Below are 21,556 nucleotides of genomic sequence, written 5' to 3' on the forward strand. Positions count from 1 at the left end.
CACGTATATAGCGTTATGTGCACGTATATATATATTTGACGAAAAAATTAGGAAAATATAAACATTTCAAAATGAGCTAATATTACTATAAGTGCACGTATATAGCGTTATTATCATCTTATGGTATCATATAACAAAGTTTTGTCCAAAAATAAAAGGGTCCATATTTGCCCAATTTCAGACAAAATCCGTATACTATAGTACATGGATTTTCTTGAAAAATGACGAAAATATGAACATTTCAAAATGAGATAATACAGTATTACCATAAGTGCACGTATATTGGGGTATGTGCACGTATATAGCGTTATGTGCACGTATATAGCGTTATGTACACGTATATAGCGTTATGTACACGTATATAGCGTTACGTGCACGTATTATAGCGTTATGTGCACGTATATAGCGTTATGTGCACGTATATAGGGTTATGTGCACGTATATAGCGTTATGTGCACGTATTATAGCGTTATGTGCACGTATATAGCGTTATGTGCACGTATATAGCGTTATGTGCACGTATTATAGCGTTTGTGCACGTATATAGCGTTATGTGCATGTATAGCGTTAGGTGCATGTATATAGTGTTATGTGCATGTATATAGCGTTATGTGCACGTATATAGCGTTACGTGCACGTATATAGTGTTATGTGCATGTATATAGCGTTATGTGCACGTATATAGCGTTACGTGCACGTATATAGGGTTACGTGCACGTATATAGCGTTACGTGCACGTATATAGGGTTACGTGCACGTATATAGCGTTACGTGCACGTATATAGCGTTACGTGCACGTATATAGCGTTATGTGCACGTATATAGCGTTATGTGCACGTATATAGCGTTATGTGCACGTATATAGCGTTATGTGCACGTATATAGCGTTATGTGCACGTATATAGGGTTATGTGCACGTAAATAGCGTTATTATTATCTTATGGTATTATATGACAAAGTTTTGCCAAAAAATAAAAAGGTCCACATTTGGCCACTAATTTTCGACAAAATCCCTTTACAGGGATTCATTGGTACACAATTTGTACATGAACTTGAACGGTGAATATAATGAACTTGAACGGTGAATATATTGAACTTAAACACAAAAAACATATTTTTGTATTATTTATTAGAGAATACAAATATTTCAAACATATAGTATTTTTAATTAATGACAACATGATAATAAATAAAAAAAAAAAAAAAAAAAAGACCAACTACCATTATTTTAGTTTTACCATTTAAAATAATATTTCTTGGACTCTTAATTCAAAAGCAAACATGCACTGGTCCTGCCGTCATTTATTATTTATTGTAATATTTATTTATTATTGCCAGAATAAAAGTTTTTAATTATGGCATCCAATATTGATCTTTAAGGAGATTAGTGGTTTGTCCCAGTCAACAGAAAGTTCAGCATACAAGAGGGCTCGGAACGGATATTACGATATAAACACAACGTGAAGTATCATAACTATATATAAATTTGCAGGCATAGAGAGATATATATATATATATATTAAAATATTTTTTTTTTTGGAATGGTGTTCAATGAATTTGTTTAATTTGTTTTTTTAATTATTATAATATGGAATGGTTTAGGAATATGAGGTATCATTCCAAACCTTTGGTTCACCTACTTTTAAACAAATGAAGCAAAACAAAGAAATATACTTTGTAACCAGGGAAGAACCAGATGCAGCGGCATAACACAGGGGGAGAAGGTAGGCCCATGATTTAGCACTCCTAAGAGGCTCTCCAACACTTTCAAATGCTGTGGGGGCCCCTAGGTTTAGGCAGTGAACACTCATAGCCGTTACGCCACTGTCCAGGTAGGTAGCTTTTTAATGTCTATGTTTTACTGTACAGTATTATTAATATTAGCACTGCCTGAACTACCCTTGGTAACCTGTGAATCTTTGTCTACATTATGCATAAAACGATTACATATTTGATACGAAAAAGTAACAGCATATAGTATACTATACAGTACATATTTTATCTGCAAATAATGTAAGTTTTCTTAAATTAAATAGATTTAAAATTTAAAAATCTAAAAATATCATAATACAATTAGATTTATACAAAACAAAAAGAAACTTAAAAGTGAGTTTACTTTGTGCTTATTCTGAAGCCTTGAGGTGGTGCTGTCTCAGGTGGTATAACTACTATCATTTAATCATCAAACAACTAAATAATATTTAATATTATAATAGTATTAAATTATTTCATTCATAATTAATAACAATATACAAATAACAGATATTATTGACATTATATTAATTGATTAAACAACTGGAATGCAACAAAAACACACAAATAAAAATATGATATACATAACACGCAAACAATAACAATATTGTATTCTACTAGATATACTGTACAACAAATAAGCAACGCTGTAACATACTTTATAACCAGGTCGTATCAAAATTAGTCACAAACTATAGTCACTAACATTTTTGTAATCATGATTTTAATATTTAAAATATTAGTACAAATAATTACAAACAAATTCATTAAAATGAAAGCTTTTTAATTAATCAGCAAAGGATTCGTTTGGCAACCAAAATAATGTTTTTCTCAAAGCAGATAAAAACAGTGTTAATAAAATGTATATTTTGTATAAAGCAAAAATGTATACTTTTATTTAAAGCAGCATATAGTAAAATTAAATAAGAATTCTAATATATACATAATTCTATATTATTTAAAAAATTATTAAAAGATAATTTAAAAAAAACCTTTCACTGAATACTTGATAGGATAACAGTTATATTCTTTGATACATTAATTTTGGAAGTGCTCGCCCCAACTCACTAAATTTGAATTCCAATAATTAAGTATAAAATAATGCAATAGAAACATGAAATATAACACACAAAAAACCCCCACTTTACGTCACAATGAGGCTAAATGTACACATGCTTGACACAATGGGGCTAGATGTACACATGCTTGACACAATGGGGCTAGATGTACACATGCTTGACACAATGGGGCTAGATGTACACATGCTTGATTCAATAATCCAGACTCTCTAAATTCAGCGATTAATTTAATAAAAAATGTATCAGAAACAAAAACATATTTTGAAATTAAATATTTAATGCCTAATTATTTCTTAATATGATATATTTACTTAATTAAAAAAATAATCATAAAGTATGTAATAAACTATTTTCAAACACACTTTTATACAATTGAAAAAATTTAGCTCAAAAGGTGTTTGACACTGGTTACAAAAAATGTTTATTTTACTCAAAATACTATTTTACTGTTGTTTACTTACAAAATTATACATAAACAACAAACTATATATCTATTAACATCTACATCTTTATATTTATCTATTTTATTGTTTTGAGGAAAATTCATTAAGCATTGGTTTTATTCCAAAATGGATCCATTATTTATTATCTTTTTTATTATGGTACAAACAAGTAGGAAAATTAGCAAATAAAAATTAACATTTCCAATACCAGACTCTTTCAGAACCATTTAGTTAAAAGCAGACTTCAAGAAAATTTGACTAGGGCCCACCCAAGGGTGTCTGGTATTGATTTGATTTCTCTGTAGCAACTACAACTATGTAGATAAGCTCATTATTGTGTGCATGCCTACACAGTAAAATCCAGAATTAATCAGAATTAAGTTAGATAATACAGCTGTTTGTATTACTAATCGTTCAAATACAAACTAAGCGGTCAGAATACCACAACCACCATTTATTAATCTGGAGATATGGGTTTTGGTCAAACATCATGGAAAAAATGATCTTCCGCCATATATAGTAGTCTAAATTCCAATCATGTTGAAGTTAAAATGGTTAGCAACCGAAACATATTGTATTCGGTTAGGTTGTTTACAAGTAAACAAAAAAAAAACAACAAATATGATCTCCTGTTTGATATTTCAAGTAAAATATATACAGACTAAACTATATTTAACTATTAAAGTTGTAATGGAAATGTTCTATCAATTGCACAGTGCAAAACTACATAATATATTGAACAATTATATACCATGTACCATAACAATTCCAAAAGGTTTTCAGTGGTTTAGTAGATGGGTAGAATAATTTGATTTAAACTGTATGGCCTATGCCTTTTGCGTTAGATGTTGGTATACTATTAGAGGAACTTGAAACATTAAAAAAAAGGTATTATACACAGCAATACAGGTGAAAATTGCATGTGAATTTGATCAATGGAAAAAGCACTATCAAACTAGTTTCACAAAAGAGTGTGATGTGCCCAAATATGGTAGTGATATGACATCATCATGTTCAAATTTTTTTCTCACATAGGCCTAAAGTTTTATAGTGTAGACAGAACTTAAGGAGGCAGGGGACACCCTATATTTAGGAGTCACTTCAGAAGGTGTCCTGTTCTAGTGTACCCTATGTCTACTGAAATTTACAACCGAGTTCCTTGATATTGTGAACTAATAAACTTTGACCTGTTACACTAAAATAATGAAATATTGTATACAGTAACTTGTTATTGAATTGGACCTGTGGCTAGTAGTGTACCCTGTGTGAATGGTAAGCTATCACTGTATACTTATTTGAATTATTATTATATGATTTATTATTTTAAACCTTTATAATATTGGCACCTTGAATATTCTCTGAAAACCTTGATGTAGAGTAGATATGTTGTCTAAAACTTGTCATGTGCACATGTCGTAAACTTCTTCTTCTGTGGAAAAAAGATAGTTTAAAGTTTAACATCATTTATAGTAAAAAACAGTGCATGAGAAACAATCCATTATACAATTTAATCATGTTTTATTGATTTAATAAAAACAAACATAAATTAATATCATACCAATAGCTTATAAATATGCAATAGGGGGTTGAAGAAAATAAAGTTTTCTTCTTCTAGGACTTCTAGCATTGCTCAGCTATAGAGTATGAGCAGTCACTGATACTAAACCAATGATGACCCTAAAGGTCACTGATACTAAACCAATGATGACCCTAAAGGTCACTGATACTAAACCAATGATGACCTAAAGGTCACTGATACTAAACAAATGATGACCCTAAAGGTCACTGATACTAAACCAATGATGACCCTAAATGTCACTGATAATAAACCAATGACGACCTTAAAGGTCATTGATACTAAACTAATGATGATCCTAAATGTCACTGATACTAAACCATTGATGACCTAAAAGTCACTGATACTAAACCAATGATGACCCCAAAGGTCACTATACTTACCAAAGTCTTCTGGAATCTGTATATCCACATCATCATATAGTTCTTGTGGTTCATTCCTGTCAACGCAATATATCTGTACATATCCATCTAAAAGAAAAATTAATATAATGTAGTTTGCAAATTTTATCATGACTAAACTACATCATGTGATTCCTAAAAAAGAAAGTCAATTTTTTATTTTAGTTTCTAATAAAACAGACTGGCTTCTGGAGTATTGAATTTTCTCACATAATTCGCTTGACGAAAGCCACCATTCAATTATGGTTTCTATAATTTAGTATATCTTCTTCTAAAGGTTACACTAGTAATTTGAAGGCAGGGTTATGGAATTTACCATTATAGGGGTGTTTTTTAAAATGTTATATATTCAAGTTGTAGCTTTGTTCTTGGAGAGAATAGGCCAATGTTGGTTTATCCAGGTAAGCTAGGCACAAAATAGTTTCCAAAAAGAAATAAATTATTTCATTGCTTCCAAACCTACCTTTACATATATTTTTACTTATAGATACTGGATTACAAAACAACAATATAATATCTTACAGACTCCTTGTTTGTTGCGTACAAGATAGCGATCCTCTGGATTATTATCTTCACGTATTAACTCTAGTTGCTCCCCACTGTAACATCCTATATCAAGTTTGTCCTTCGCTGCATATGGTTCTGTTACAACTATCTCACGCAGTACCTTAATATCTCCTTTTATCTGTAATACAATAAAGTATATTTATAAAAAATTTATAACAGTATATTTCATTTAGCTAGTAGCTACAAAATTAGTTAAACAAAAGTATTTAAGATTTAATTTTAATTTAATTTACACAAACCAACAGTGGTGTTGGTAGTATATAAGTGTTACAGAGAACATAAGAATTTCCAAAGAAAAGATAAGGGCAAAGCAAATCCTATCCTCTCTTTGGAGAGAGAGGGCTATTGACGGTTTGTCCAGGTAAGTTTGGCACAAAATAGAATATCTTTACATCATGTTTTAATTATCTATTCTATATTTTCTTTATCTTATTCAAAAAAACTTACATTAAATTTCTTCCTATTGTCTTTGTCTTCTTTTTCTTTCCTCTTCTTTTCTTCTCTTTCCTTTTTAAGGCGTTCCTTTTCCTTTTTCTCCTCCTCTTTTTTCCTCTGCTTTTCTAATTCCTTTCTTTGTTTCTCTGTAGTTTTATCTTCTTGCGTCTCTTCTTGAGAGACGTTCATGCTTAAAGGAAAAAGAAATGTCTTAATTTTTAAACTTGTATGTACCAATTAGACACCAGTGCTGTATCTTCTCAATACCTGTCCAGCAGAGGTAAATTCTGTAACACAGCAATCTATGATGCAGGTATCACATGTGAAACACATGAGATACTGTATCATGGTATTTTCCTACTGGACAAATTTAGATGCAATACCGAGAATTTCCTGACTCAAGAAATACAGGCTTAAAACCTTACTTTAATGTACAGTGTAAAGAAAGAATTAATATATTTTACACATACTGTATACTGATCCGATTAATGCATAATTTCATTTTTAAATTTAAAAATCATGCAACACTTCTCAATGTTTGCCACACCTACATTATTACACAGGTTCTTAGCTTCATATTGTTTATTATTAAATAAACACTATATGCTTTCAATTTCCAACAATCTAGCTATGTCAGGTCACTTGATGTGTCGTCAGTCAGACCTAGAAACATGTGCACTATGAATTGACATAGCCTAGAGTTAGGTCGTAGGTCAGCACAAGTTGAAATATTTCTATTTACTCATGCATTGCACAACTGCATTTGAATGTTAATTAAATATGCAAATACAAATTAGCATACCCAGGAGGCATTCGTGCTTCTATTTCAGATGAATCTACTGCCTCATATATGTCCTCCCCTGTGTCTCCCTAAAAAAATGATTATAATTATTATTTCACAAGTTTAAGAGTTGTAACTAAACCTCACACACATCATTTAGTTTAAAGGATTTACTTAAATCAACAGGCTTGAAAAATAGTATCTTAAATTTTATTTTTATAAAATCAATACAAATTTAGTGGCTATAAAAACAATTTTTACAATTTGATAAAGCATTTTTCCCAGGCAATTTATCTTATCTTGTTGTGTCCCACAATCGGGAAAACTTTTTCCTTGGTAATTTATACTCACCACTGTGTCATATGTTTCTCCAAAATCACTGGACTGATCAATTTTAGGAGCAGATTGATAATTTGGAATATTTGATAATGGAGCTGGAATACAAAATAAGAATAAAATTTAAATATACTCGATACAGCACATAGATATATATGTTTTTGGTAACATATAAGACAAATTGATATGTGCAACCATTAAACATTGAGTTTCTGATGTTAGTAGTCCTTTTTCATGTATGAAAAGTGTTTAACACACACATTTTACAAACAATGAATGTCTTGCACTGATGCACCAAGCATATAAAAAATAAATTCAAGACTACAAAATGCATTATTGTTATTAATAAAACTGACAAAACTAAAAGTACTTGAACTTTGGGTAATTTTATTCATTTTTGTTATCAGTGCCAGGCTCTTATTGTGTTGCTAGACTATAAAAGAAATTTTCATTTTTTAACCTGTTTGTATAAATGTCTCATTCTTCTGCCATTCCACAGCACAATAGCTAAAGTACAGGTTTTTTTTATATTAATGGTGACAATTGTTAAACACAAACAATGTGTATACATTGTTTTCGTAAATATGTAATCCCCACTAAATGTTCATAGAAAAATATTAACTTTGCAGCTAACCTTTGACATTTTACTTAAATGATTTAGTCTACACTATCAAACTTTATGTGAAAAAAGGTGATGTGTATAGACACGATGATGTCATATCACTACCATATTTGGCCATATCACTACCATATTTGGGTATATCACACTCTTTTTGTCAACTAGTTTGATAGTGTAGACAGAGCTTTAGACAATTGAATATCATTAAAATTCCATTTTATGTGAATTATTTGAATCAATAATGATAATTAAGGGACATATTACACAAACTTTATACTTGAAAATAATTGAGAACAGGGAGGAGTTTCCATGAGCTTAATTTGCTGAAAAAGATTATTAATGAATAATTAATGACATAATCCTATTAATGTATGTCACATTTCAACAAGTAATTGTTTTAGCTGTTATAAAATGTTAAAAGAGCGAATTTCACAGATGAGTGTTAACGGTAATAAAAAAATAGAATCTATGTTATTCTTTATGACCATTGTACATACACCGCGGAGCGACGGGGTGGTTTCCGATGAGGATGTATATAGATTCTATGCGAGAGACAAGTTACGTGGTTTTCCGTTTACTGTTACCACTCGTCTGTGTGAATTGGCCTTTAATAATTCAAGTGTGGAATATGGTACATTGATGAGCTTACCATGAACATACAATAATGCACAGTTTCCAAAAAGGTTATGTCCCAAAGGCTTTCAATTTGTGCAATAAATTAAAAATGATAGTTTACACAAAATGTTATGTTAGCAGGATGTTGAACAAACCCAATAATGTGATGTTGACAGAAGAATATTATTAATATGGTGAAATATGTATTGAATAAAAATTTGAATTACTTTGTTGTATTATGTAATATTGACATTTCATTTCACAATGTTTACAAGCTGAAGTTGATATGTGATGTGATGTTGATATGATGAGAATAATATTGATCAAATTTGACAGTAGAAGTATAATAACAGTTGACAGACAGTGGTCTGTAGCCGAACAAGGCTGTCCCACGCAATGTCAATACCGTAGTGGCCAAATTTAGCATAATTATACCTATCTAGCATTATTGCAAGTCATCAATTCATTTAAATTCACATTTTCCTATAGCATTACTGTAATTCTAGCATTATTTTGTAAAATCTGTATTTTCTCTCAAATCTAGCATTATTTTCTAAATCAATATTTATTGTAACTTCTAGCATTGTATTTTGCTGCAATCCTGATACCTTCCGCCGTTTTTTTTGCCTTTCTGTTTTAGTAGTGCATTTTCATATGCCAGTACCCTCTAGCACAGGGTTTTGTTGTAAATTGGGCAAGTTTACTTCTAGCATAATTGTGTGCTTAATTCGCATGCCATTATTTGTTTTCAATCATCAGCCACCCTGATCAATATCCACTCCAATTTCCATTTGAAATGCACTTAAAGCTCTGTCTACACTATCAAACTTTATGTGACAAAAATGTGATGTACCCTATATGGACATGATAATGTCATATCACTATCATATTTAGGCATATCACTACCATATTTGGGAACATCAAACTTTTTTTTTGTCAAACTAATGTAGACAGTGTTTAAGATGCGAATAGTGCTTACAAATTTGTTTATGTGCGTGTGCTACCAAAAAAAAACCACAACCAATTATTACAAGACACATGAAATGATGTACACATATAATGGACAAACACAATGATGCCAACATTTATCACTTTTGATAAACACTTACAGTTTTTACCAAATTTATCAATATTCGGCATGCCTGAAATAGAATTTAACAAATTAGTAGAAGATTTCTTTTTAAAATGTAGCTTATTAAAAACAGCTCATCCCATTAAGAATGAACACGGAACTCACCTTCATTTTAAAAGTATCTATGTTAACTATGAAGTTATATGACACCTAAAAAAATTCCTGTAATTTGATTGGACGATTGTGGGTCACATGGCATGCAATAGTATGCACTATTTAGCTTTATCTGCACTGTATTAAAAGTGGAATCAAATTCAGCTTTTCACATAAACCAAAGTATTCAAACATGTTATCTGTAGAAAACTCACGTGGTGCAGGCGTTTCAGTGTCATCATATATATCCTCTTGGATTTCTTCATCTGAATCAGACGTTGGTTGACTATTTAAATAAAATAAAATTAAATTTCTTATTTCTACAATGCACTATAATTTTAGTTCAATGAATTGTGTATCTGATATTCAAAAATCCTGTTAAAATATCAAACAGAATTACAGTACAACCACTCTATTGGTACACACAAACCCTTAACCCCTATCTACAGCTCTGTCTACAATATCAAACTTTATGTGACAACAAAATATGATGTGCCCATACTGTATATGGACGTGCCCATACTGTATATGGACATGCTGATGTCATATCACTGCCATAAGAGGGCATATCACTGCCATAAGAGGGCATATCACTGCCATAGTTGGGCATATCACTACCATATTTAGGCACATTACACCTATTTTGTCAAACTAGTTAAATAGTGAAGACAGAGCTTTAGGGGACACTTTGATGAGTCCTGTAGATGTACCCTAATATTTCTCATACTGTAACGGTTAAATCTGTACATTGAATTGTCTTACATTAATGAAACTTGTCTTGTTGGTTTTGGTTTTATAACTGGCTTTGGTTTGGCTTGAGTGGCTGTGGAGAGAAAAAAGTTTTGATCAAATAAATTAAAATGGTGAAAAAAAAAGTATAACATCTCTGCATACAGTCAATAATCAACCTAACCAATGCTATTGGTTAGACAGACTACGACAGCGTAGTTAATGAAAACGAGTCAAATAGATATTCAGTCATGGATGACAATTATGCCATTAAATATGATAGCATTTGGAGTGGATCTTGTTAATCCAGGTAAATAATGTTAATGAGGTGTTTGTTACACTGTACACAATACTGTTCATTTTTGTATCATTAAAATAAATATATACCATATAATTTCTCTTGTTAATTTCAAATGAAAGTGTCCCTCAGTGACGTAATGGCTATGAGCGCTCAATGGCTAAACCCATGCCATGGAGCTTATGGGGGCCTTGAGCAGTGCCCAGAGAAAAAATATGTCGAAAAAGTTCCAAAACGCTAGGGGCGTGATACCTCTGCACTGGTGTCCCTTTAATAAGGGTGTCCTTTAAAGTCATGATTATTCAACATTTATTACATAAAAATGTTAATTTGGTAAAATATCATCAATTTTTTACATACTGTAAGTGTAGGGGAAGCTGTTGGTGGACGATATTCAGATAAATAGCTAATAGATCAATTTGTCTTCACAAAAACAAGTGCTTTCACAAATAAGGAAGTATTAACAAATAATTTCAGAGTGTTACATGCCATACTTGTCTACTGTACGGTCAAACAATGGCACACACTGCTGTTGGAGAATGTTTCATCAATCATGTTTACATTACATAACATGATTGCTTTCTAATAGCTAGCTATCATTAGATTTTGTATTACATTATCATCACTGATTCATGTATTATACATTTCTCCTTCAAATACACATGCTACTTAATTACATGTATTGACAAGATCTAGTTTCTGTTTGGTTTGTTTTTGCTGTGAAGGAAAAATACCATTATAAAATAAATTTAGTTTCTTTTTAAAAATTGGTACTAAATACTTCTGAGTGGGAGAATATATACAAACATCAACTGGTAGTAAAAACCATGGTAAAACTCCATGGTATACTGTATGTTATTATTCATAATTACAATGTCATATTAAAAAATGAATTAATTAACATTAAATTCATCATCCCTGGCAAACAGTTTTTTTATGCATTAATAAATAATATAAGAAAATCCCGGCAATAAAGCAAAGATTTTTTCCGTCTATTGTATTATTTTAATATACCTATTATTAAACCCACAATTTCCTTCAATTCTATTACGCAATGTATCAATTTTCTCTCACCTCCGGTTTGCCGCAAGGGTTTGCCTTATTCATGCTTAAATAAATATGTAAATAAATATACAATTGTTGTTTATTGTTTGTTGTATTCCTCACAACTTATATATCATATAATTCTGTTTGTATTAGCAAACACGTCACTATGCCTATTTTTACTAAATCAATGTTTTAAAACCGAGAAGTTTTTTAAGCTATTTGAACTCGCCCAATTTAATTCAGAAAGATTCCGTTTTAAAACAAATATATGCACTGTTGACCGTTCAATATGTACAAAAATAAAGGTCAACAACAAAAGTATGTCTAGTTTCCTTTTACTGAGCGCTGCTTCCTGATTGGTCACAAATGATTGACCATTCATTGACTGACAATCAGTCAATTGGAGAAATTATTTCACCACCATGAATGGATAACGTGATTCCACAAGGAATAGACTCATGATGTGCAGTATTATAGGGTCTACTGATGAGTCTTTAGTATGATGTTTTTCCAACTTTATTTAAACATATGATTATGATAATATAAAAAAAAAATGTATTATGGATACCAAAATCAATGTCCAAAGGTATTATATATCATGTACAGTAACTTTAATCAAAATTTGTAAAGTGGAGAGAGAGTCATTTTTAACATAGTCTCTGAAATATCAAATATGTAAACACTCAAATGAATATTGTGAATGTGAAAAATTTCTGATAAATTATTTTAAAAACTTACCTTTTGGCAATCGCACAAGTGGAGGCTTGGCTTTTTTTGGAGGGCGAAAACCACATTCTTTTATTGAAGGCAGCTCCGCCCTTTGAGGTTTTCCTCCGGCAGCTAAAATAAGACTACTTGAATTACTTATATTAGATTCAGTACTTGACGAAGATCCACTCCTGTTTTTTACAGAACTTTTGCTGGATAAACCTTTATTTTCTTTATCACCACCATCATAATTCAAAGTTTTTTTACTGTTCCGTTTTTTTAAAGCTTGAGAAAATTCAGTTTCTTCAGATGGGGTGGTTGAAGTTTTTATAGGTTCCTTAGGTGGCGGTGCTCGTCTTAGTTTCACTTGCGTTATGCTTTGAGCAATGTTTGGTTGAATACCGAAGTCCTTAGGTCGGATGCTACCAGGTTTTGGTGGTAATTTTGTTGGTTTTGGTGTGGTGGATGGTGGGTCAACTTCGTTCTCATTATGATTATTGTTTCTTCCATTTTCTGTAGGTTTTGGATGCAGTTTTGGTTGCGGTTTTGGTTTCGGTGTAACTTCAGGTTTTCTCACACCAATCACCGGTGGATTAGCATTAAATTGTTTTAATAAATTACTAACTGATGCCGATGGTGTTTCCTATAGAAAATAATAATAAAAATTACTTTATTATCTTTTATAAATTATTGTTTGAACAAGTCTATAGTTTCAGAAGGAAATAAAAGATCTGTACTTAACTGCTACAGTAAAGAAAAATGTAGGAAATATACATGCATCTTCTTATAAGTAAAAGCAAAAATTACTGTAAAATAATTTAATAGTACACATTATGTTAAGGTAAAGAGTAACGTAAATATGACCTTTATGATGATTCTTTTGAAAACTATTATATATTAATGGTATTCATCTGACTGGGTTTATGTTCTAGTATTTAACTGTTGTGATGTTCTAACATCAAGGTAATCTAAAAGTCTATATATATTATAATTACAATTAGATAAACATTAAAAATGGGATGAGGGAATGAACATACCAATTGTTTCTAAAAATTGAATTATACGATACAATTTTCGTGTAGGTCTATTATTGAATATTTTAAAAATATACTACTGTACATTGATTCATTGTCTGATGATTTCGTCAACCCCAGCAGTGGATGTGGCTATCATTTTAGGCTCCAGGAAATCACACAAATCATTGTTCTATAAATGTGTTCGAGAAATTCTAACCTGACGCTATTATAGTACTATTTAGAGTTTATTCTTTATTTAGGAAGGAATACTTTATATATGATAAATGTCAGTCAGTGTCTACTTATTAGACTTTTTATTAATTGATTTTCTCCTTTTAAATTCAGGTAGAGTTTTGTTTACATTAATTTCCTTAAAACCAATTATAAAACTCAGTACTGCAGCATAATGTAGATGTAAATACAGTAGGTTATTAAATCCAAAAGGCAAATTACTGAAAAATAAATGACAATGCTGAAATGCAGAAATTAATAAAAACAATAAAGTAAAACCATGGAGGTAAAAAATATACCTCCATGGTAAAACCAGAAAGAGTTAGGCTAGGTACTGTAGGTTAGTGTATCATATACATTAAGAAGACACTATCTTATATTCATAAAGTTTCAATGTCATTATTAGTGAGCAGCAGGCATCATCATTTGTAGTTCAGATCATTGTTAAAATTCATGGATCATAAGTATTAGTTCCCATGAGGAAGACCAAGGTCAGAGTTCAATCATTGAAATAAAACCAGGAAAAGTCCCACATAAGTACCTGAAGGTTGCTCAAATAATAGTAATGGGTTGACTTCACGGAAACGTTTCCATAAAGCTAGTGTAAACCAACAATGGAATACTGTGTGTGAATTATTTTGGGAAAAAGGTTACATAGATATTATATTATATTATTACAATAATATTGTCATGTTTATATTATGTTCATTCATTCAAAGCCTGACAGTTCTATTCAAGTTTGCTCCATCTTGTTGAATATAACAGAATCTTTCAACTCCATGTCTTTGATAATATTCTCCCCTCTTCAACACACATGCAATGTACTGTACGTATTGTACAGTGAAAAGCTTTACTAGCCAGGACCAAACACATAAAATAATTGTGAAAAAGTAAAGATGAAAAGATGATTTGAACTTGATCTCTGCATTTTAATATGGAGATTCTCTATTAGACCACTGGAGCTTTTACGAGGATTGCTTTGGGTCCCTCAGAACATGAAATGATAAATACAAAAAGTCAAAATCAAAATGTATCGCTATAATAATATATTGATCAAATGCCAATAAACATTTAAATTACAAGTGAGTTAAAAATCTGTCATTACATTTTTCTCACACTATACAATTGGTGACAACAGACTCAATCAATTAAATAGTGGGGAATTTCCCTTCTGATTTCAAGACTTCAAGTGTTTGGCCTGCTATGACTGGTTAAATATTTTCTTCAGACTGTTATGACATGATCCAAGAAAGGGGTCATGACCTTATGGCAACAGTAGGCCTATTAGTTATAGTGCTTCTGGCTAACTAAATATTACTAAATTTAAACAGCGTAATTTGTGTAATTTAATTGGTTTTTCGTCACCATGTGATAAGAAGAAGTTGTTTTTGCCTAAAGCCAGCATAATTCAAGCATTTAAATTTTATTACGCTCAATATACTTGGTTGTTTTCCAGGTTTCATGTTTCTTTATAAGATAAAATAAAATGACAAATCAGATGATCAAGTTGTAAGGCCAATTACACAGACGAGCCGTAACGGTAAATGGAAAATCGCATAGCTTGTCCCACGTAGAATCTGTATCTTTCCTGAGAGGAATTCACCCCTCTGCTCCGCGTTGTGTGTAAATGGTTATAAGGAATAATATCATAGATTCTATTTGTTATTCCCGTTACCACTTGTCTGTGTAAATTGACCTGTATTCTAAACCATACAATTCCTTGGTATTGATGCCGATTATTAACATCGCAACAGGAAATCTAGCCTACCAAAACAGGATCTAATGGATGATAGAAATTTACAATCTATAATGAAAATAAACTGATTGATTGAGAGAACTATCTGAACTACCTTTGTCTATCTTATCAGATAACTAAAAGCAGTTTGACAAAAGGTTTTGAAATATGAATTTTCTTATACTAATACTCAAGACTAACCATTTGATGTGAGTAAAGTTTTAAAACTAATGTACAGTACAAAGCGAATGATATAGTTAAACCTCTATTTAGGGGCCACCCAACTTTCATACTTTCTTTATTTACCTATAACAAAGGACCACTTTCATGAAATAAACAAGGAAAATGTATGTTTTAAACACTATGGGAAACCTATATTTAGAGGAGGACACCATTTTAAAGGGACACTTTCATAGAAAACAAACTAGCATATGTTTCGAACTACGATGAGAAACCTCTATTGAACATGCCATAACATTTAAAAAGCCAGAGTAGATTTGGGGAGAATGAATGATACACAAGAGTTTCCTATGAGTTGTTTTTGTAAATAATTAACTCATGTGTAAGAATTTTTATCGGGAAATACAATTAGTAGTGAGATTAGTCATGAAAAAATGTGTTTTTTTTTTGTTTTGGAAAAAGGTGAGCTGTTTGTTCTGCGCCAAAAGAACCCTTCGTTTGGGACACACCTATTTAGGGGACAACCCTACTAAAGGACATACCAAAGAGGACATACCTATATTCAAGGGGACAACCTTATTCAGTGGACACCCCTATTCAGGGGATATTTCAAAGATGACAACTTAGCATGAAACGAAAAAGTGACGACCAGTTCCATTTCAGGGGACACCCCTAAAGAGAAATTTTGTTGGGTTGTGAAGGTGTCCCCTAACTGACAATTCAGTTGTTTGGTCAATAGTAGTACAGTATCAACAGTGTGTACTGTATACAGTAATACTGTACAGTGAGGAAGCCATTCTCTGTATGCCCACAATGAATTAACATGACCTAACTTATTCATAGTTTGTAGGTCAATTGTAAAACCAGTGAAGAGCGAAATTTACACTTTTGCTTTGTAAAACAAGGATGAGAATGAGGAAATGGTAGAATACTAATAGAGGAAGTTGGAAAAACATTGCTGTGACCTCCAGATCCAAACATGTATTAAATGAAGCAAATGTATTCTTATATCATTATTATACAAATAATGTTAGTATTTTATAGTTTTAATTTAAATAATGAAATGTTTTGAAATAACTATGAAGCATACTGTATAAGGACATCCTTTTTTGTTTTTTATTTATTGAATCTTTAAACATTGACTTATTGAATATATCACACAATATAGGGTTAAGGTTACAGTAAAATAAAAATGGAAAAATTATTTCCATAATGTAATATAATTTTTGAAACGTTAGTGGTGTCTTTGTATATTTAACAAATTCACACAATTAATCTATGGCCTATATGATAAACCAATCACTAAACTCTGATAGATATTTGACACAAACACAGAAGGTAATGTCATATTCTGGCACTTTTTAATTAACGTGGAGGCATTCCTTCGTTACACCCCTTTTCACACCCCTTTTCAGGGGACACATCTGTTTATGAGGACACTTTCCCATTATAGAGTCATGTTTTAATACTACATGCCTTTAGGGGAACACTCGTATAACGGAAAACTTTGTTGAGTCCAGAAAGGTGTCACCATGACAACTGTACATTGCCATGTTAAATGAATGCCTGGTAATATAAAGAAGGTATAATTAAAAATCTATTTATATATTAATGTTTATACTCACCGACATATTGGCAGTCACACAGATACAGATATAACACCTGTACGTATGGATGTTACTGCGATGATAAGTTGTTTTTCCTTCTCATTCAACTAAATCAACATGAATCAACACTGAACATCAACAAGGAAATTGACAATACAAGTGGGCCTAGGTTGCTAAATGATAACGGAAACAAAATCAGGGATAAAACTCATGCTCACACAAACTACTGCTGTGTAATAAAAAATGATTCTCTAAATATATAAATTAAATCAATGAGAAATAAAATACAGAACAGAAAACAGTAATAATCTAAACTCGTTTATTTGTGTAAGTACAAAACAATTGATAGGGAACCAATGGACGTGCTTGTGGGTAGACTTGGTGGTTTACCGTAAACCCCGCGTCTAATCAAAAGGATGGTATGCGGCACACCACCTCATCTGTCACGTCTGTTTACCAAACTTAAAATATGATTGTGCTAGGCCTACCGATCTAAGTATATAACATGAGACAACAAAATATATTTTACCGTGTTGAAAGTAAATTATGGTACCAGATATAATCCACTATTTTTTCTCCTAGCCTGCAATACGGCCACAGGTATAAGGGATTCCCAAGTACATAATGTAGGTGGATGATCCTGTTTTATTCAGCACACAACACACTCCACCACAACAAAACTTTTATTTACCACTCAAAGTTTCCGGGTTCATTGGCCGGTTAAACTAAAGAGGGCGGCATTCAATATTTCTAAAAAAAAGAGGTATTTTCAGAGCGTCTTTTCGACGACGATCGAGCATTCTCTACTCCTACGGAGCGCCATTTATGCCTTTATTTACTTCCGAAATAGAAATAGTACTACGATAACTGGTTCAGTGGACCAAATTTAGCACCGGTGGAGCACAGTGACTATATAAAATAGAAATAAGTCACTAATTTTAATATCTTTTCGTATGTTAATACACTGTGCTCAAGTGGACCCAATTTGGAGCCAGTGGAGCACAGTGATATAAATAGAAACAAGTCATTGAAAGGTAATATCTTTTCGTATGCTAATACACTGTGCTCAAGTGGACACAATTTGGAGCCAGTGGAGCACAGTGATATAAAATAGAAATAAGTCACTCATTTTAATATCGTTTCGTATGTTATTACATTGTGCTCATGTGGACCCAATTTGGAGCCCGGGGAGCATAGTGATATAAAATAGAAATAAGTCACTGAATTTTAATATCTTTTCGTATGTTAAATACACACTGTGCTCAAGTGGACCCAATTTGGAGCCAGGGGAGCACAGTGATATAAAATAGAAATAAGTCACTGAATTTTAATATCTTTTCGTATTTTAATACACTTTGCTCAATTGAACCCTATTTGGAGCCAGGGGAGCACAGAGTGATATAAAATAGAAATAAGTCACTGACTTTTAATATCTTTTCGTATTTTAATACACTGTGCTCAAGTGGACCCAATTTGGTACCAGGGAAGCACATTGATATAAAATCGAAATAAGTCACTGAATGTTAATATCTTTTCGTATTTTAATACATTGTGCTCAAGTGGACCCAATTTGGCGTCAGTGGAGCACAGTGATATAAAATAGAAATAAGTCACTGAATTGTAATATCTTTTCGTATTTTAATAGGCCTACAATGTACTCAAGTGTACCCAATGGCACCAGGCGAGCACAGTGATATAAAATAGAAATAATTTATGGAATTTTATTATCTTTTCGTATGTTAATACACTGTGCTCAAGTGGACCCAACTTGGAGCCAGTGGAGCACAGTGATATAAAATATAAATAATTCACTGAATTTTAATATCTTTTCGTATTAAGCATATTTGAATACCTCTACCGGTATGGTACCATACTTGTTCGACAATACAGTGTCACATATTTTATTAACAAAAAAAAAAATATTAAAAAAAAAAAAAATATCCGTCGAACCCCAGCCGATAGCACTCAAAACTGAGCATTACCCGTTACGCCACCAAGTACATGACTGAAAAGCTGATAATAGTCTATTTATACGTGTATTACGTAATTGATCATTACGTCATAAATATCCTATTAACCTTGCTAAAACCAAAATGATCAGTTAGCTCAGTCGTCTCAGCGTCATGTTAACAACACGTATGTCGTGGGTTCGATTCCCACGCTGGTGGGTGGAATAGAGTTAAGGCTATGCGAGCCACTGTGTTTGGGGTTCACAGATCATACGTCCCCCTTTCCACCACACATCATGAGGCGACAACATCAATGCATCTGGTGATGTGGTGGAAATGACCCCAAAAGGCTGTGGCAGGGCCTTAGTGCTGAGGTAGGGAGAGCACATTTACCATCTTTTTTTTTGGCTCTCAACTGCTTTGATAGTTTAAATTTTATGTTTAGCTCCTTCAATTTATTTTAATGTAAAAAAAGGGAATTAATTCTCACTTCGTTACGTGTTTGGAAGAGAATTAATTTTATCTCATCGTAGTTTGGTATGCCGTGCGTTTGTTATGCAAATTAGTGTGCACATGTGCTGTGGGAAAGATGGTATTGTTAGTCATTCGCGATCAACACACAACACTGTTCAATTTTTATTTTGTTAATCTTTTACATTATAATTATAATTCTACCGTTACACATTATAGTGTATTTTTAAATATCCGTTTCATGCAAGATATTGTATTGTAGGCCTACTAATATGTTGTGAATAAAAGTTTATGGTAGAATAAATAAATAAATAAATAAATAAATATGTTTTAAGCAGATCTTGAAATTGAAGCATATGAAGTAAAGTTTTTTAAAACCCAACCTAAAATTCGAATCTGGATAGTTGAAATTTAACATTATAATTATCAAAGGTGATAATTGTAATTGTTTTCTAAATTATAGAAATATTAAAATTAGTAAGTAGGCTTTTGTGTGCTAGCTCTGTTTGTATTTCATAATTTTGTTTTGCTGAATTAGCGGCCGCGTGCATTGCATGTCTCACACTTGGGAAACAATAAAAAAAATAATAGATGTCATTTTCGGGTACCTTGTAGCTCTATTTTAAACAGTTTGGCATGTGCGTGCGTTGTTATGCAAATGAGTCTGTGCAGGTGTATTATGGTAAAGATGGTATGTTAGTCATTCGCGGTCAACACGCCACACTGTTAAATTTTGATGCTGTTAATTATTTACATTAGAAGATTTTTCAAATCATGTAAATAAAATATTTTCCGGGCGGGAAGTTAGCAGTTCCCCCTCGTTTAGTTTGCAAAAGTAAACTCGAAAAGAACTCCATGTGGAAAAGAAGCCCACCCAAGAGTACTAACAATGAAGGAGCACATGGGCTTCTTTTCGAGGTTTTATGGCAGTCTATTTAATGGGAAATAATGCCATGCAACTTTGTTCCTGATTTAAAAAAAGTTCCACTTGACATTTACAATCCTCAAAATATCTCTCTTTCAAAATAAAAGAAAAACAATATTCATTATTTTCCTTTAAAAAAAATCCACTGGCGCCAAAAAAACGGATGAACTATGTTAAAAAAATATAAAAATAAACATAGCCTACAATACTATACAAAACGTTGAGTTTTTTCTTTTGGGATTAAATATTTTTTTAAAGCAGACTTAAAATTATTTATTGTTACCGCATTTCTTAGTTTGGTGGGTGGCAAATTCAGGTATGTTGGTGCTCTATAGATGAAGCTGTTCTTAACAGTTTCAGTTTAGGGAAAGGGACGACAAATTTCCTCTCACTGACACTTCGGGTACATCAATGATTTGGAATTCTGGCAAGACGCAGGGCAAGGTATTCCGGAACAAGACCATTTGCAGACCTGTAGGCAAGGCAGCCCAGTTCTAGATGCATGCGATCTTGGACTGTATGAAGATTTAAGGTGTTGTCAATGTTAGTTCGTGGTGTGAGAGGATGAGCTTCCAAGGATAATTCGAAGTGCTCTATTTTGAATGGTCTGTATTCGGTCAATATTCGATCTGATTCCCCAAACACTACATCAATAGTCAATGTGTGGGAGGATTATAGTGTTATAGAGGAGTATGGATGTGTGTTTATTAATGAATTGACCGACCACGCGATAAGATGGAGATGGACAAGCCCAGTTTGGAACGGAGTTTATTTACATGAAAAGAAAAAGATAAATTTGAATAAATGTGAATGCCAAGATGTTTTTGTTTG

General features: G+C 32.0%; 1 protein-coding gene across 4 annotated transcripts; it reads right to left on the reverse strand.

The window, feature by feature from the left end:
* Positions 1 to 1,086: 1,086 nt before the first annotated feature.
* On the reverse strand, positions 1,087 to 18,055 carry LOC140051026 (uncharacterized). Of its 4 annotated transcripts, XR_011845478.1 has the most exons (13): positions 17,910 to 18,055; positions 17,399 to 17,553; positions 12,642 to 13,254; positions 10,592 to 10,652; positions 10,045 to 10,115; positions 9,714 to 9,746; positions 7,386 to 7,468; positions 7,056 to 7,123; positions 6,266 to 6,443; positions 5,774 to 5,936; positions 5,234 to 5,320; positions 4,621 to 4,703; positions 1,087 to 2,819 (listed from the first exon to the last, which is right to left on the reverse strand). XR_011845478.1 is itself a non-coding variant. In XM_072096094.1 (12 exons), exons 2-12 carry the CDS (start codon positions 17,402 to 17,404, stop codon positions 4,675 to 4,677), a joined length of 1,392 nt encoding a protein of 463 aa, XP_071952195.1. In that variant the 5' UTR covers positions 17,405 to 17,487; positions 17,910 to 18,055; the 3' UTR covers positions 1,087 to 4,674. The 4 variants fall into 4 exon arrangements, 3 of the variants coding, with proteins under 3 accessions (XP_071952195.1, XP_071952194.1, XP_071952196.1); XM_072096094.1 differs by having other exon boundaries at positions 1,087 to 4,703; positions 17,399 to 17,487; XM_072096093.1 differs by having other exon boundaries at positions 1,087 to 4,703.
* Between the last annotated feature and the right edge of the window lie 3,501 nt (positions 18,056 to 21,556).

The sequence above is a fragment of the Antedon mediterranea genome, chromosome 6, assembly GCF_964355755.1.
Source record: "Antedon mediterranea chromosome 6, ecAntMedi1.1, whole genome shotgun sequence".
Taxonomy (NCBI): Eukaryota; Metazoa; Echinodermata; class Crinoidea; order Comatulida; family Antedonidae; genus Antedon; species Antedon mediterranea.